Raw genomic sequence first — 15268 nt, forward strand, 5'->3', positions numbered from 1 at the left:
AAGGACTTCATTCCAGCTGACCAACTCTGGATATTAAGATCTTGGAGAATGGTATTGTGAAAAGAAATTTTCTCCTGCAAAAGTCTGTCTACAATTTTGCATATTTATAAAATAAACAGAAAATATTTCAAAGCTGCCAATACATGAAATCCTTTACCTCAGAAAGCATGATCTGATTTGTATTTTCAGACTGTGAATACTTAAAACCAGGTTTAACAGCCACCTGAAATAAAAGTCTAAAAAAAAATGAAGCAGAAAATATAATTCAGGCAGAAACAAAAAATCCTGAAAGGTAATTTGAATGAAAATTACAACTAATGTTATTTTCTATGATACTGCTAAAACTTTTAATTCTAAATTTAGAATTTAATTTTAAATTTAGAATTGTACATAAGAAATCATGAGGAGAGAAGTAAAGTGATAAGGATAAATTTCAGGATTATGGGAATCTAAAATGAAATGAAGATCTGTCTAAGTTAAGAAAAATGATACTAGAAAGATAAGAACCAATTTTGTTGTATTTAAGTACAATGCCAATAAAGATTATACTTATAAGATTATATTAAAAAGGAATACATTTACTGAAAGTGAAAAAATAAAATCAGTTTCTTAAAGCAGAAGAAATCAGGAACACAATATTACATACTGGGTATCAGCTAGAAAATGATGCTCTAAATTTACAAGTAAGGGCCATAATAAAAGAAGTAGTAAGGATGGGTCAGATAATGACTTAAAGAAATGTACAAATCAACAAAATTAATTGTGGCCACACATAGGCAAAAATCCTTGACCTCTGTCTTTTGTCCTAGTTTATTCAAACAATTTCACTTCAGATAAAGCATTTCTAAATAGAATGTTGGCAGGAAAACACAAAAAAAAAACATGAAAAGAGTAAATCAGTTTTTCTGTGAGTGTTATTTGTGAGGAGATTATAAGTGATTACTTGAAATAATATGAACATCGAAAAAAATACTTTTGAGAATTGAGAAAAAGAACAATTTGGGCATAAAAAAACCAAAATAGAAGGAATGCTAAATGAATTGTAAAGTAAATATATTTGGAGGAACAGAACAAATAAAATCAATTGTGCAAATAGTGATATGATAACAGAGTTTAAAGTATGAAAAGATGTGAAAAAGAGGTATTCTGTCTTTAGGAAATGTTCTACCAAGGTATACTTGGTCAGATTTTTGACCCTTTATCAAATGGTCACATTCACAAATGTACTTGTGAATGGTAAAATTAAGGGAATAAACTATATAACTTGTAATATATATATATTTATACCATACTTTCAAGAACGCATTTGTCAATTTCACATGATCAGACCACGTTCTTTAAAATCTGTTGTATCCTTCTGCTTTTTATTTGACAAATACAATTTTTTTCTTACACAATCATCAGGAAATGAGCCCATGAGTATTGACCCCAGCTACTCATATGTGCCCCAATTGGTGAAATGTGAACAGGAGTATGTGGGGAGACCAATTAGTTTCTAGATAGACACTCTTGTTTGCATAGAATACCATGGGCTTGTTTGCAGTAAAACTGGGCTTTAGTTATAACTTGTGCATAAAGATAGTTCTTGCTTAATGAGAGTAATTGAGATTCTGCCACTCTGTTGCGAAGTGATGCAATCATAAAGCATGGTATCACTTGATTGGCATTTGTGACCTCCTGCTGGCTTCTCCATTGACTTTTCTTGTTGAAAGCCAGCAGCGAAGGATGCAAATAGCAATCCTATGATTGTGGGATGCTGTGATTGTTGTAATTGTGAGCTGACTATGAATTGTAATCATGTGACAGTCACAGACCAGAAGAACTAGTCTTAAGTCTCCTTATACAGCACCATTGTAACTTCAAATAGTAACTGAACAAGTGATTATTAACTGAGGACAATCTGCATTGTAATTTTTTTTTTAAATGAGTTAAGTAATCATCAACTTACAACAGTTTATTTAGTAACTGTTCCAACTTACAACAGCACTGAAAAAAGTGACTTATGACTGCTTTTCACATGGCCGTTGTAGCATCCCACTGTCACATAATCAAAATTCAGATGCTTGGCAACTCACTCCTGTTTATGATGGTTCCAGTGTCCCAGGGTGATCATCTTTTGTGACCGTCTGACAAGCAAAGTCAATGGGGAATTCAGAGTCACTTAACAGCATGTAACTAATTTTAAAACTGCAGTGATTCACTTAACAACTGTGTCAAGAAAGGTCACAAAATGGGCAATATTCTCTTAACAACAGATCTTTGGGGCTGAATTGTGCTTGTAAATCGAGGATTACTTCTATTAACTTTAACCATTAGCATGGAATGATGCACAGGCATTTATGCTGTAAGCTCTAGTTTTCTTATGTACATCTGGTTAGAAGAAATCAACCTGATATCAGATCTATCCATTACCAATGTAAGACAACTTCATTTACAGCGTTTGCTGGAATTCTTTTATATTGGTTTCCTAATATTTCTACAGAAAATTTGATTTATCAAAAGTGTCTGGGTTGTATGTATATTTCTCTTTTCCCATTCTTCATTCTCCAACGTTGGTGGATATAGCGGTCATGCATGGGTTAACTCTGAGTCTATAAAGTGATGTCATCGCCTCGGGGGAGTGTCCTCCAGACTATTCATAGATGTGGTCCAGAACCAGTGGGCATCACCAGGTACAAGTCCTCTCCCCAATACCTTGGATAACTGCTGTATAATGTTGGACCAGAACTCACCAAGGCCTTGGGGGTACCTTCTGTTGACTTACTTCCCCAAATGCTGTCTCAGCAGCTCCTGAAGAGGCTCTTCACCCTGAGGACAAGAGAATAGAGCAAATGCTAGTCAAGAGTCACCAGGCCTCGGCTTGGGCTGTTAGGGCGGGTACCTCTGCCTCCTTCTTTAGTCGCACTGCCCTCTTATGGCTGAGGCAACTCCAGGCTAGGCTCCCAGCCAGGGATTCCAGGGCTCACTGGGACATTAACAAAATAAAAGCAGCCCTAGAATACACAGCAGATGCTTCCTCGGACGTGGCTAGGTTTGCGTCCAAGGCCATAGCATCCTCCATTTCCACCCGTCACCTCTCAGGTCAGCCTCCCTGCATCACCTCACATTGAAGACAATCTTCCTGGTGGCTATCAGGTCGGCATGACGCGTCTCAGAATTGGCAGCTCTTTCCATCTGTTCCGTCCTGTGTACCTTTCACCCAGACCGTATGGTCCTTCGGATTGATCCCACCTTTGTCCCAAAGGTCAATTTGGCCTTTCATTTGTCCCTGGACCTCACTCTACTGAACTTTTGCCCTAATCCCTCTCATAGGGTCGAGCGCAAATGGCACAAGTTAGATGTCAGAAGGGCTCTTAAGATCTATATTGCCAAGGCGGCCGTTTTCAGACGCACTGAGGCGCTCTTCGTCTCTTTCCATCCCACAAAAAAGGGGCTAAAGGCTTCGCCATCTATGGTGGGGTGCTGGATCTGATCAGCTATAACCAGGGCTTACGTAGCAAACCACCTCTCCCCTCCATCTAACATCACGGCGCATTCACATGAAGTGCGGCTACAGCGTGGACAAGGCAGGCCTCGGTGGAAGAGATCTGCAAGGCGGCCACCTGGGCAACTCCTAATTCTTTTATCCGCCATTATAAGATGGACAGATACGCATCGGCGGATGCGGCATTCGGGCGGCGAGTCCTCCAGCAAGTTCTCCCTTCTTCAAACTCCTAGCCCAGTCTCAATCCCACCCGAGGACAAGCCCAGCTCTGGTACGTCCCATGCATGATCGCTGTCTCCACCAACGTTGGAGAATGGGGCGTTGGTTCTTACCTGATACACCCCTTCTCTAGGCAGGTGGAGACAGTGGTCATCCCCACCCTTGGTTCCTGGCCTATTGACAGTGGGCATTATGGAGCTAAGGGGGGATTTTTGTTTTCCGGAGGATTGAAAGCAGTCAACTAGCCACAGCAGTCTACTTATCTCCTTCGTCACAAAAGCGGGAGGACACTCCCCCGAGGCAATGACATCACTTTGGTAGACTCAGTTCTATTGGTTACTGACTGAGTTAACCCATGCATGACCGCTGTCTCCACCTGCCTAGAGAAGGGGTTTATCAGGTAAGAACCAACGCCTCATTTTCCCTGCCTGTTCTTCAGTTAATTGCTTCGCAGACTGAAAAATACTTTTAATACACCAAGGAATGGAAACAGTGTTGAGTGAAAGTGCCCTTAAATTCTTCTCGGAATTGGCTTCAAAAGTTCTGCCTTATAACATACTCCCTTTCTCTTGTTTTCTGAACATATAATGTAATGTTTTTGTGAGACTTGCACCATTTTATGTCATGGGTATTATTTCTGCCTATAATCTAAGTTATTCACCTGAGGGTGTATTGATTTTTACTTTTTAGTTTGGAATTAAGACAATGCTTGAAACAGAGGATGGGATTCTACTTTTGGCGAAAGCAGTTGATCCTAAAGTCCCTACAATGATGATTGACGCTATCAAGCTACTCTCTGCTCTCTGCATCCTGCCTCAGCCTGTGGATATGTATGTGACAATGAGTAGTTTATCTTTTGATTCAATTGTATGCTGTAGAAGAATGGGTCATTTTACTAATTTAAAATTTTGGAGGGGTAGAAAAAGAAGTCATTAGATTTGCTGGAGGGAATTGCTAATACTTTGCAAAAGGGGTCCTCAAACTTTTTAAATGGGGCCAATTCACTTTCCTTCAGACTGTTGTGGAGGGCGACTATAGTTTTATTTGCCTGACAGGGTGGATGGGTGTGGGTGGTCATGTGACTGGGTGGGTGTGGCTAGGTGGTTATGTGACTGGATGGGATGGGCCAATTTAGCAATATATTTTGCCTTTGTCCTTCCTAAGTTGTATTTGCTCAAAGGCATCTATTTATTTAATTCCCCAAAGGGTAAAAGAGCGCAAACTTTCTTGCCACTTGCCTAACTTCATTACCACAGCAGCTTCAGGTTCCTTAAAATAGGCCATTAAAAAAAGAATAAAACAAACAGGATTTCTTTCAAAATAACTCCTGATCATATGTTTCGAATGACCACACAATAAACCAGATTGAGAACTACACTGATTAAAACTGTAACTAAAACAGAGATTTCTCATGAACAAAAAAGGAGGAAAAGAAAGAAAGAGAGAACACTCACACACCCAGCTCATCTCAGTCTCCCCCAACCCCTCCCCCCAAGCCAGACCTGCCACTCTGTCACAGACCTGCAAAGGGGAAGCGCAGCATGCTCATGGCAAGGTGCTTTTCCCCCCTTTTCCCCTTCTTCTCAGCCTTCTCCCCATCCTGCATTTCCAGCTGCGGTGAGCAGAGCTTTGCAAGCCCTGGGGACTGGAAGATAAGGATCCTTGTAAGAAATTCACCAGAAACCCTTACTTAATTTTGTTAATACGTTGAGCATTTTATAATGCCTATGCTAATCAGGACAGGGACGGACTAAGAACGTGGCAAGAAGCTGGTGCTTGGCCATTTCTGAGATACTACAACGTGTTGTAATTTCAAACTGGTTTGCATTTTGACAATCGAGATGCTGAGCATTTATCTGATAATAGCCTTGGCCACTCTAGTCTAATCAGATCATTAAACCGGGCAGACAGCGAGAAGAGAGAAAGGAAAGAAACCATGCAGCCTCCCCCCTCTCTCAATGAGGGCTGGATGCTGGAAGATAAGTCTGACGGCTGGAGGAGGGGGTGATGTGGGCAGGTGGCAAGGCACCTCCTCCCCAGGACCCATCAGCTGGGAAAAGCCAGCCACACAAGGAGTGGCTGGGAGGAGAGGAGTGGGGCTGAATCCCACCACTCTATGAGCCGGATACATTGCGTCGGTGGCCCATATGTCACCGTAGTTTGAGGACCCCTGCTTTGGAAGATAGGCTCAAGATTTAGAAGGATCTTGACAGACTTTATCACTTAGCTCAATCCAACCACTCACTCATTGATGAGAAATGTAAGATCCTGCACTTAGGTAGGAAAAACCAAATGCATAGGTATAACATAGGCAGTATCTGCCTCAACAGTAGTAACTGAGAAATATCTAGGTATCCTATGGATGACCACTTAAACATGAGCCAGCAAAGTTTTGCCATGTTAGCATCAACATCACGAGAAATTTTAGTACTGTTTTATACTATACTGGTAAGATCACAGTTGGAATACTGGTACAGTTTCAGTCACCATGATAGAAAAAAGATGCTGAGACCCTAGAAAGTGTGCAGAGAAGACAACAAAGATAATAAATCTGGAGGCTAAACTGCATAAAGAATGGTTGAGGGATCTAGCCTATCAAAAAGAAAGATGAGGGGGAAAACATGAGAGCTCTCTTCCAAGTACTTGAAGGGCTGACTTATTCTCCAAAACTCCTAAGGGCAGGACAAAAAGTAATGGCTGGAAGCTTGTTGAAAGAAATAGCCAACCTAAAAGTAAGGAGAAATTTTCTGACAGTAAGAGCAATTAATCAGTGGAGTAGCTTGCCTCCAGTGGCTGGGGTGCTCCACCACTGGAGGTTTTTAAAAATAAACTGGACAACCACTTGACTAGGATGCTGTAAGTTTTCCTGACTTGAGCAGTGGTTTGGACTAAAAGACCTCTGAAGCCTCTATCATTCTATGTTCTGGGGCGGGGGGGGGGGTACAAGCCAAGGTGGCGCAGTGGTTAAATGCAGCACTGCAGGCTACTGCTAGATCAGCAGGTCAGCGGTTCAAATCTCACCGGCTCAGGGTTGACTCAGCCTTCCATCCTTCCGAGGTGGGTAAAATGAGGACCCAGATTGTTGGGGGCAATATGCTGACTCTCTGTAAACCGCTTAGAGAGGCCTGAAAGGCCTATGAAGCGGTATATAAGTCTACTGCTATTGCTACAGTACATTGCCCGTTGAAGTAAGACAATAATTAATAAAAACACTGGCAGCTGTGAACAAACTTCGAATTTAATAAAGTTGATGATTAGTTATTTGTACCCTTTACAAAAGCATCAAATGCCAGATATAATCTGTGAGTATATCCCAGTTGTATAATTGAGTCTAAATTTGATACGTTCATATTCGGGAGGATTTGATTAGCATCCTAAACTTTAATATGGGATCTTTAAAATGCCACATCAAAATAAGATTTTTTTAAAAAAAATGCAGACTTGGTATATAACAATGATAAAAACTGCTTTTTATTCCCTTCCTTTTTTCATTCCATTTTCTGTGTTTCCTTTATTTTTTGTTAGGCACGAGCAAGTTTTGGGAGCGTTGACTGAACGCGCAGAAATGAATGAAGTAGAACGATTTAAACCCATTGTGGATGGCCTGAAAAGTGGAACATCAGTGGCATTAAAGGTAATAGGAACCTGGAAAAAGAATGTAACAGTCTATCTACCTTATCTTTCATAATACTCTGGTGCCTGTTGTTTTCTCTTTCATTTCACCATTGCTGAAGTACACTTGATTTCTCAATGGATCTTTATCCTGAAATTCTTTTTGTATATCTTCAGAACCAGCCCAAAGTAGCAGACAATTTGTTTAGAATGAGTATAAAATAATAGGAAGATGGTTTGATTAGCTTAACAAACCTTAGAAAGCTATCTATTAATTATAAAGCATTTTGTAAGCGTTGTGAATCTAAAATTCTACATTCTGGTTTGGGGATAGAAAAGGAGGGAGAAGTCTTTTCAAATTGCTCTAGGTATATTATTCCAAGGTTACTCGATTTCCTGCATATATTTAATTATAATAGGGACAAGAGACACCTTGGCCAATAAATATTAATAAATTATTTTTAAAGAGAAGACTTCTGTTCTGGAGTAGACTTAGAATATGAGCTGGGTTGCCTTCAAATCTTTGTCTGGTGTTTAATTGAACCATGTTCTTTTCATTTGGTTTCTTTTGTTGTTTTAATCTATGAGATCTGAGTTCCAACTATCACTGTTGATTCTTTCCTGAATTTTTTTTCTCGACACTATTTGTACTGCATGCTTGAATTTCACTTTTAGGCTGCTTTGCTGTGATAAAATTTGGTAGAAAAAACATTTTGTCTGGCAGTTTTTCACAGTTGTTCTAACAAATTAGCTAGCTCATAGTGAATGAAGTAAAAAAATTGGTTGATCCAACACATATTTTTTCTTTGACTTTCTTAGGTAGCTTGTCTACAGTTGATCAATGCTCTAATCATCCCATCAGATGAGCTTGACTTTAGAGTGCACATCCGCAGTGAATTAATGCGCTCTGGACTGCAGCAAATCCTCAAGGTTAGAAATATATCTCCTTTCTACTGTGATACCTTTGCTATATTGGGAGAGATTGTATCTATTATCCTAAGACTCAATGTAAAATATAAGTGATTTGATAGGGTTAATTATACTTTAACATTATTGGGGGGGCACAGGTAGTTCTTGACTTATGGCCATAATTAGCACTGGCATCTTGCTCATTGAGCGAAGTCATTCAGCAAGACACCTATGTGACTGCCTTGCTCAACAAGTGCATTTCCAGCTCTCCCAGTTTTAAAGTAAACAAAGTGAAAGGACTGTGCCTGCTAAAAGAGGGCAGGCAGCTCAACTCTGAACAGAAGGGAACTCCTGTAATGGAGTGTGGGAACAGAGCTTTGGGATTCTTATTTTGTTTCTCCAGCTCAATGAAGGAATTCCCCACCCCATCCTGCGCAGGACGAAGATTTTATGCTGGAGAAACAGAGCTTGGATTTTTGGTTCATTTCTACAGTCCAATGCAAGATTTCCTTTTTATTTTATGGCTTCATTTTTGCAGTCTGGCAAAGGATTCTTCCTCCCCCCATGCATGAAAGGAAGGAAAAATCTTTTGGCAAGCGGTTGCTTGCAACCTTTCCTGCCAGCTCCCCATTGTCTTTCTGAACTGGCATAACTTTGAATGGTTGCTAAACAATTGGTCATAAGTCGAGGAATATCTGTGTTCTTTTATAGCTAGCCATATTTTAAAAGAATAAGGTAAAGGTAAAGGTTCCCCTCGCACATATGTGCTAGTCGTTCCTGACTCTGGGGGCGGTGCTCATTTCTGTTTCAAAACTGAATAGCCAGCACTGTCCAAAGATGTCTCCGTGGTCATGTGGCCAGCATGACTAAATGCTGAAGGTGCACGGAACGCTGTTACCTTCCCACCAAAGGTGGTTCCTATTTTTCTACTTGCATTTTTTTACATGCTTTCAAACTGCTAGGTTGGCAGAAGCTGGGACTCGTTATGGGAGCTTACTCTGTAACATGGCATTAGGGATTCAAACCACTGAACTGGCGACCTTTCTGATCAACAAGCTCAGCGTCTTAACCACTGAGCAATCGCATCCCCGCCTTCAAAAGAATAATTGCCTTAATTTACCTAGGGTTCTCAAAAGGAAGAATGGTACAGAACTAATAATAACGAATGTGTAGTTATGCAAATGAAGAAGTCTCAATGGTTGGAAATGTAATGGATTATTGAATGAAGATGAGAACTCTGCTGTTAGCACTTTTCATAGAAGCCCTTACATACCTATCCCTTGTACAGAAAGGATAGGACTGTGCTTGGTATCCTCAGCTTCACATATTTTTTTTATTAATTAAGATGTGTGAAATAGCATCTGTATACAGCTAGTCCTCAACATACTATCATTCAGTTATTGTTTGATGTTACAACAAAATTGAAAAAAGTTGCTTACAAATTGTCCTCACACTTATGACCATAGCAGTTTCACCACAGTTACATGACCAAAATTTGGGTGCTTGATGACTAGCACGTGTTTACAATGGTTGTAGTATCCAGAGGTAATGTGATGCCATTTATGACCTTTCCAGATGATTTCCAACAAGTAAAATCAATTGGAAAAAGTAGATTGCTTAAAAGCTGTGTGATTTGTTTAAGAACATGGTAAAAATATTGTAAAATCAGGTGCAACTCGCCTAACAACTTTTTTGCTTACAAATGGAAATTCTGGTCCCAATTGAAGTCATAGGTTGAGAACTACCTTGTATCATTTGTACCCTTAAGCAATTTGTGTTCAATTATGTGAATTGTTTATATATAAATAATAAATAGCTTCTCTTGTGTCCTGGATCTTATGTCCTGACAGGGACATTGTCATCAGTTTTGTGTTAATCAGCTTGTCTCTCTCTCAAGTAATTTCAACAAATTAGTTCTCTTATTGGGGGAGCAGGGAGGGGAGAAAGGAAAGGGAAGAGAGAAAACAAAACAATCTTTCACCAAATAATCTGAAGTTTTCTTGGAATAAAAAAGAGTCATAATGTCTAGTGGATATTCTCTGAAGTGACAGTCTCCTTTACAGGAACTGCATGCTCAAGACAATGAGGAGATGAAACTACAGCTGCAGGTATTTGAAGAATATGGTGAAGAAGATTCTGCAGAACTCAGAAGCCGCTTGGAAGACATTCGAATAGAAATGGAATATCCTTTTATTTCAAAATATTTGACTCGCTCATCCAATAACTCAGCAGCATATAAGACAAAGATGATAAGGGGTCTGGAGGCTAAACCATACAATGAACGGTTGTGGGAACTAGGTATGTCTGGTCTAACAGAGAAGAATGGGGAGTGATATGATAGCAATCTTCTAGTATTTGAGGGGCTTTCAGAGAAGAGGGGGTCAACCTTTTCTTTTAAGCACCTGAGTGCAGGACAAGAAGTAATGGGTGGAAGAACATTAAAGAGAGATTCAACCTAGAATTAAGTAAAAAATTCCTAACAGAACAATTAATTAATGGATGGTTTAATTATTGGAGGTTTTTAAGAAGAGATTGGACAACCATTTGTCCAGAATGCTATAGGGTCTCCTGCTCAAGCAGTGGGTTGGACTAGAATACCTCCAACGTCCCTACAACCCTATTATTTCATGTTATTATTTCCTCCAAGATTCTTTTGTTACAGTAGGATTATTGTTTGTCAGATTTATATCCTGTTCTCCCAGCTCTATGAAGCAGGCAATGGCAAACCACTTCTGAGAAACCTTGTCAAGTAAACTGCAGGGGACCAGTCCAGGCAGAAACGAGGAGTCAGCACTGACACATCATGTTATATCTTATGTCAGGGCTGACTCCTCGTGACTGCTCAGACTAGTTAGTCCCTGAACTTGATAAGGGTTCTCAAAGTAGGTGTGTGTGTGTGTGTATTGTGTGTGTGTGTGTACATATGTACATATACATACTTACACGAGCGCACAAATACTTTTAAGCTTCCAGTAATAGAAAATGTGGCATAATACTTGAAGGTATTCGTGGGAACTCTTTAGTTATACTGAAGCAGAGAAAGAGCGCTGAGTGATCATACGTCTTCAGTTGCTCATCTCTGAACTGTTCCTCCCCAGAGAGTCGTAGTTTTGGAGTAGTATTATAGATATAATATAACCTCTTAGTAACAATGCTTTTGTTTTCCTTACCCATTTTGTTTTAATTTTCTGATACACTTTTTTTAAATTCTAAAATTGAAGACTGCAACTATATTTTATTAATAGTAAGCCAGTTTGAACATTCTATTTGAAATTTGATGTGTAAATGCTTTAAATTAAACATTTATTGGTAAAAGTGATTTATTGGATTTATATTAATTCCTTTAGCACAAATACAGAAATCAGGTTTTAACTAGATAAACTAGGCCTCTTTTATGAATTAGTGCTGTGCATCTGTAATTCTTTTGAATCACTTTTGATTCCTTAATTTTTTTTACTGATTTCAACGAAATCTTCCAGATTCTCCTGAATACAGTAAAGGATTCTAAGGCAGAACAACATTTCCTCTCAATTTTGCAGCATTTCCTGCTAATCCGTAATGACTATGAGGCCAGGTAGAGAAGGAAACTCTTTTTATAATATTGTGAAAAAATATTGATGTGTGGATGTATGTACCATATTTTCCCCAAAAAGAAGACTTACCCCAAAAATAAGCCCTAGCATGATTTTTCATGCTGCTTGCAATATAAGCCCTAGTTCAGAGCATCAGTGGGGGATCAGTATGGGCATTGCCAGCACAGGAAGTGGTGAGTGTGCACAGCCCCCCAATGGTGTCCAGAAGCAACTGCAGCCCATACAGTCCAGTCCCTCCAAGCAGCAGGCAGAGGTAGAGGTGTCGGGTAGAGACACATGATTCATCCCACCATCTGTCTTTGCTTGTGGAGCTGGAGGACGAGCTTCGATGGTGGAGGCGAAGAGTACAGGGGCTGCGATCCCTCCCATCCCCTTTGAACCTGGCCTCCCTCCTTGGAGGGAGATGGGGGCTAGGCTGGGCTCAAGCAGAGAAGAAAGAGGAGGGCAGAGAAGCCACACAGCTGAAGACGAGGGGTTTGACTGCCTCTTTGTGAGGTCTCTCAGGAGACATGACATGCAAATGCCACTCTTTCCATGTCAATAGCGGTGCCTGAATCAAAACAAAGTGCTGCGAGTCCTGGCGCCCTTTCCGTTTGTTGCCCCACTTTTGGGAAGCATTTCACTTCCACCGGCGTTATTCAGATTACATCCTGGCGGATTTCAGAAGGGAGAAGGCGCAGCTGCTGTTACCCGTGCTAGGGTTTGCACGGCGGCAGCGAGAGGGTGCTGGATTTATTTTTAACTCCCTTCCAAAACATGCTAGGAGGCACCAGCAGCAGGCGGAGGCCAAGTGCGATCTGATCAAGCCTCTCTGTGTGTTTGTGTGTGTATGAAAGAGAGAGAGAGATTCAATGCAACCTCAGAGAATTACTGTTTATCAGGGCTGGTGGGAGTGTGATGTTTCCTTCTTATACACACAAACACACATACAGAGGTTTGATCGAATCAGTCTCTTGCTTTCTCCCTTCCTTCTACCGTGTAGCGATTGCCCCAAGTGTCCCCACTTTCTCACTAGCCTGCATCACCCCACATCACTGTTCTGAAAATGGCAGCCCCCTTTTCTGCCTCTTCTCCAATTGGCATTGTGTTCCAACACAATTTATTGTGTTGAATTGGATCTCTCTCTCTCTCTCTCTTCCCGCCCCAGCCCACCCCAGTGGTAGTGTAGATGGCACTTCAATGCCTGGCCAGTCAGGATAACCCCACTTCTCACAGCCATTTTCCCTCTTTCTTCTCTCTGCTCCTCCTTCTTTTCTCGCTCTGCTTTTTGTTTCTCCATTGTACCACAACGCCCTTGATCCAGTTAGACAGCGGCAGGGTTTGGTGGATGGTCTATGCTCAATCATAGCGTGGTTGCACATCAGTGGAGAAGGCAGAACACAATCCTGCCTACCAGACTAGCCTTGCGGAGGTGGGGTGGGAAATCAAGTTGAAAGTGTGACATTCAAACCCTGGAAGATTGTTTGAAAGGGACAGCATTTTCTGCAATTCTCATTACTGGGAGAGCTGCACATTGCTTCTAAGCACACACTTCCCACAATCTTCCAGGGCTTGATTACACAAAGGCAATTTGCCCTGGAAGGGGAGCAGAGAAGAAGTTTCTGTTGGGAGAGGTCCTGCCCAGCAATCAAAACTTCAATGCCACACAGGTTGCACTGTTGGGGTGGGGGTTAGGGCTAGGGTTAGGGTTAGACATTGTGGGTTAGGGTTAGGGATGGGTGGCCTGGCTGCATGGGACCTTATGTAAGTCAGTGTGCGCATGTGGCAGCTCCACCCCCTCTCCTACCTCATCTTATCCTCCACCCCCTTCCCGCCTTGCCTCGTGGTCACAGCACTGGCGTGTCACTCAACCTCACCAGTGCTGGAAGAAGTGGGCCGGTGGTCACATGGGCTCTTGCTGCACATGGTTATGGGTGCTGCCGCTGCACGGGGCATGGAGCCACAAGGGCCCTCAGGTAAGCTGGTGTGTGCATCGTGTAGTTCCACCTCCCTACCTCGTGGCAGTAGCACTTAAAAGAAATAAAACAACCCCCCCCAAATAAGCCCTAGTGCTTATTTTGGGGACTAAAAGAAATAAGACCGGGTCTTATTTTCGAGAAAACATGGTACATAACTTTTTAAGCTTTACTTCTGATTATCAGCACTAATATCTTTTTTTTCCGTTCTTGCCTTAGGCCTCAATATTTTAAGCTAATTGATGAATGCATTTCACAGATAGTTCTGTTCAGGAATGGGGCTGATCCAGACTTTAAGCGCAAACGCTTTGACTTTAATGTTGAGGCCTTAATAGGTGAGTCTGATGCCACTAATAACTATATTTATTTTGCTAATTGTCCAGGAAAAATGTATTTTTCTATTTGTTACTATTATATGAGCTGACAGAAAGTGAATATATTTGTATCATTTTTGCCCCATTGTAAAAATAAATCAGCTTAAGTATATTAGTTGATTAGATTCTTAATATATTAATATATTAGATATTTTTTTAAAGAATAAAGATTTCAGAATATTTCTTACTGTTTGCCCAAAGTACCTACAATCTATTAAAAGCATTGCCACAGTTGTACTTTTGGTTCATAGTGAAAACCTCTCTAGCATGACATTTCTTGCTCTTTCAGTTATATTGAGACATAAGAAATGATCTATTTTTGGTCTGTTACATAAGTGAAAAGTGAAAGACAGATATGCACATCTTCAGCTATGTCTGGTAAATCAAGGATGTAACAAAGCAATGCATAACCTAAAAATTGAAGAAGACTTTACATTAGAGTTGTGTTCCAAGCTATATTTGCCTCCTGAAAATTTTGAGTGTGGCTTTCAAAGATTTCAGTAGTCAATTATAATTTTTAGATTGGTAATAGCTATAGCATTTACACCTGTAGCTAAGTACAGTAGAAATCTGATGCAATTAATAATTATATAGGTGGCCAAAAATTAACTATATTCATTAAATTTAAATTAAATATAAATAAAATAAAATCTAGTTCAGTTCCTTCCCCCCACAATCTATACAACTACACAACCTGAGAATGCCCCTTAAAGAATGAAAAAGCCCACTCCTCCCCTCCCCCAAGTGTGTTTCTCTATTCTATAGGGTTGCTTAGTGTAAAAGGGAATTTTTGTCACAGTAGTCTTACTTTTTTTTCTGTAGATAATTTCATTGATCAAACTAAGGTGGCAAAAAGTGAAGCTAAAACCCTGGAATTGGAGAAGAAGGTAACAATCATATTTTTTTCTTTATCTTTCATTCTTCCTTTGTTTTACTGGCTTTTTCCTTACTCAGAACAGCTTAAATGTACCGTATTTTTCAGAGTAAAAGATGCACCGGACTATAAGATGCACCAAGATTTTGAAGAAGCAAATTAAAAAAAAAAGTTTTTGCACTCTGCAGACCTCCCAAAATGACCCGTTTTTCGTGAAAATGGGCCATTTTTTGTCAAAAAAAGGGCAT

General features: G+C 40.4%; 1 protein-coding gene across 1 annotated transcript in view; it reads left to right on the plus strand.

Moving 5' to 3' along the window:
• DIAPH1 (diaphanous related formin 1) overlaps positions 1-15268 on the plus strand; it is a 130354-nt gene that overhangs the window by 36947 nt on the left and 78139 nt on the right. Inside the window, exons 8-14 of the mRNA XM_087721842.1 lie at positions 4394-4533; positions 7229-7337; positions 8135-8245; positions 10288-10406; positions 11682-11798; positions 13992-14107; positions 14969-15033. Coding sequence (XP_087577968.1) covers positions 4394-4533; positions 7229-7337; positions 8135-8245; positions 10288-10406; positions 11682-11798; positions 13992-14107; positions 14969-15033 — 777 coding nt within the window. The remainder of the gene's footprint in view (positions 1-4393; positions 4534-7228; positions 7338-8134; positions 8246-10287; positions 10407-11681; positions 11799-13991; positions 14108-14968; positions 15034-15268) is intronic.

The sequence above is a fragment of the Thamnophis sirtalis genome, unplaced genomic scaffold (genome assembly GCF_051295495.1).
Source record: "Thamnophis sirtalis isolate CommonGarterSnake01/CBP01778 unplaced genomic scaffold, rThaSir2_p1.2 scaffold_8, whole genome shotgun sequence".
NCBI classification, from domain to species: domain Eukaryota; kingdom Metazoa; phylum Chordata; class Lepidosauria; order Squamata; family Natricidae; genus Thamnophis; species Thamnophis sirtalis.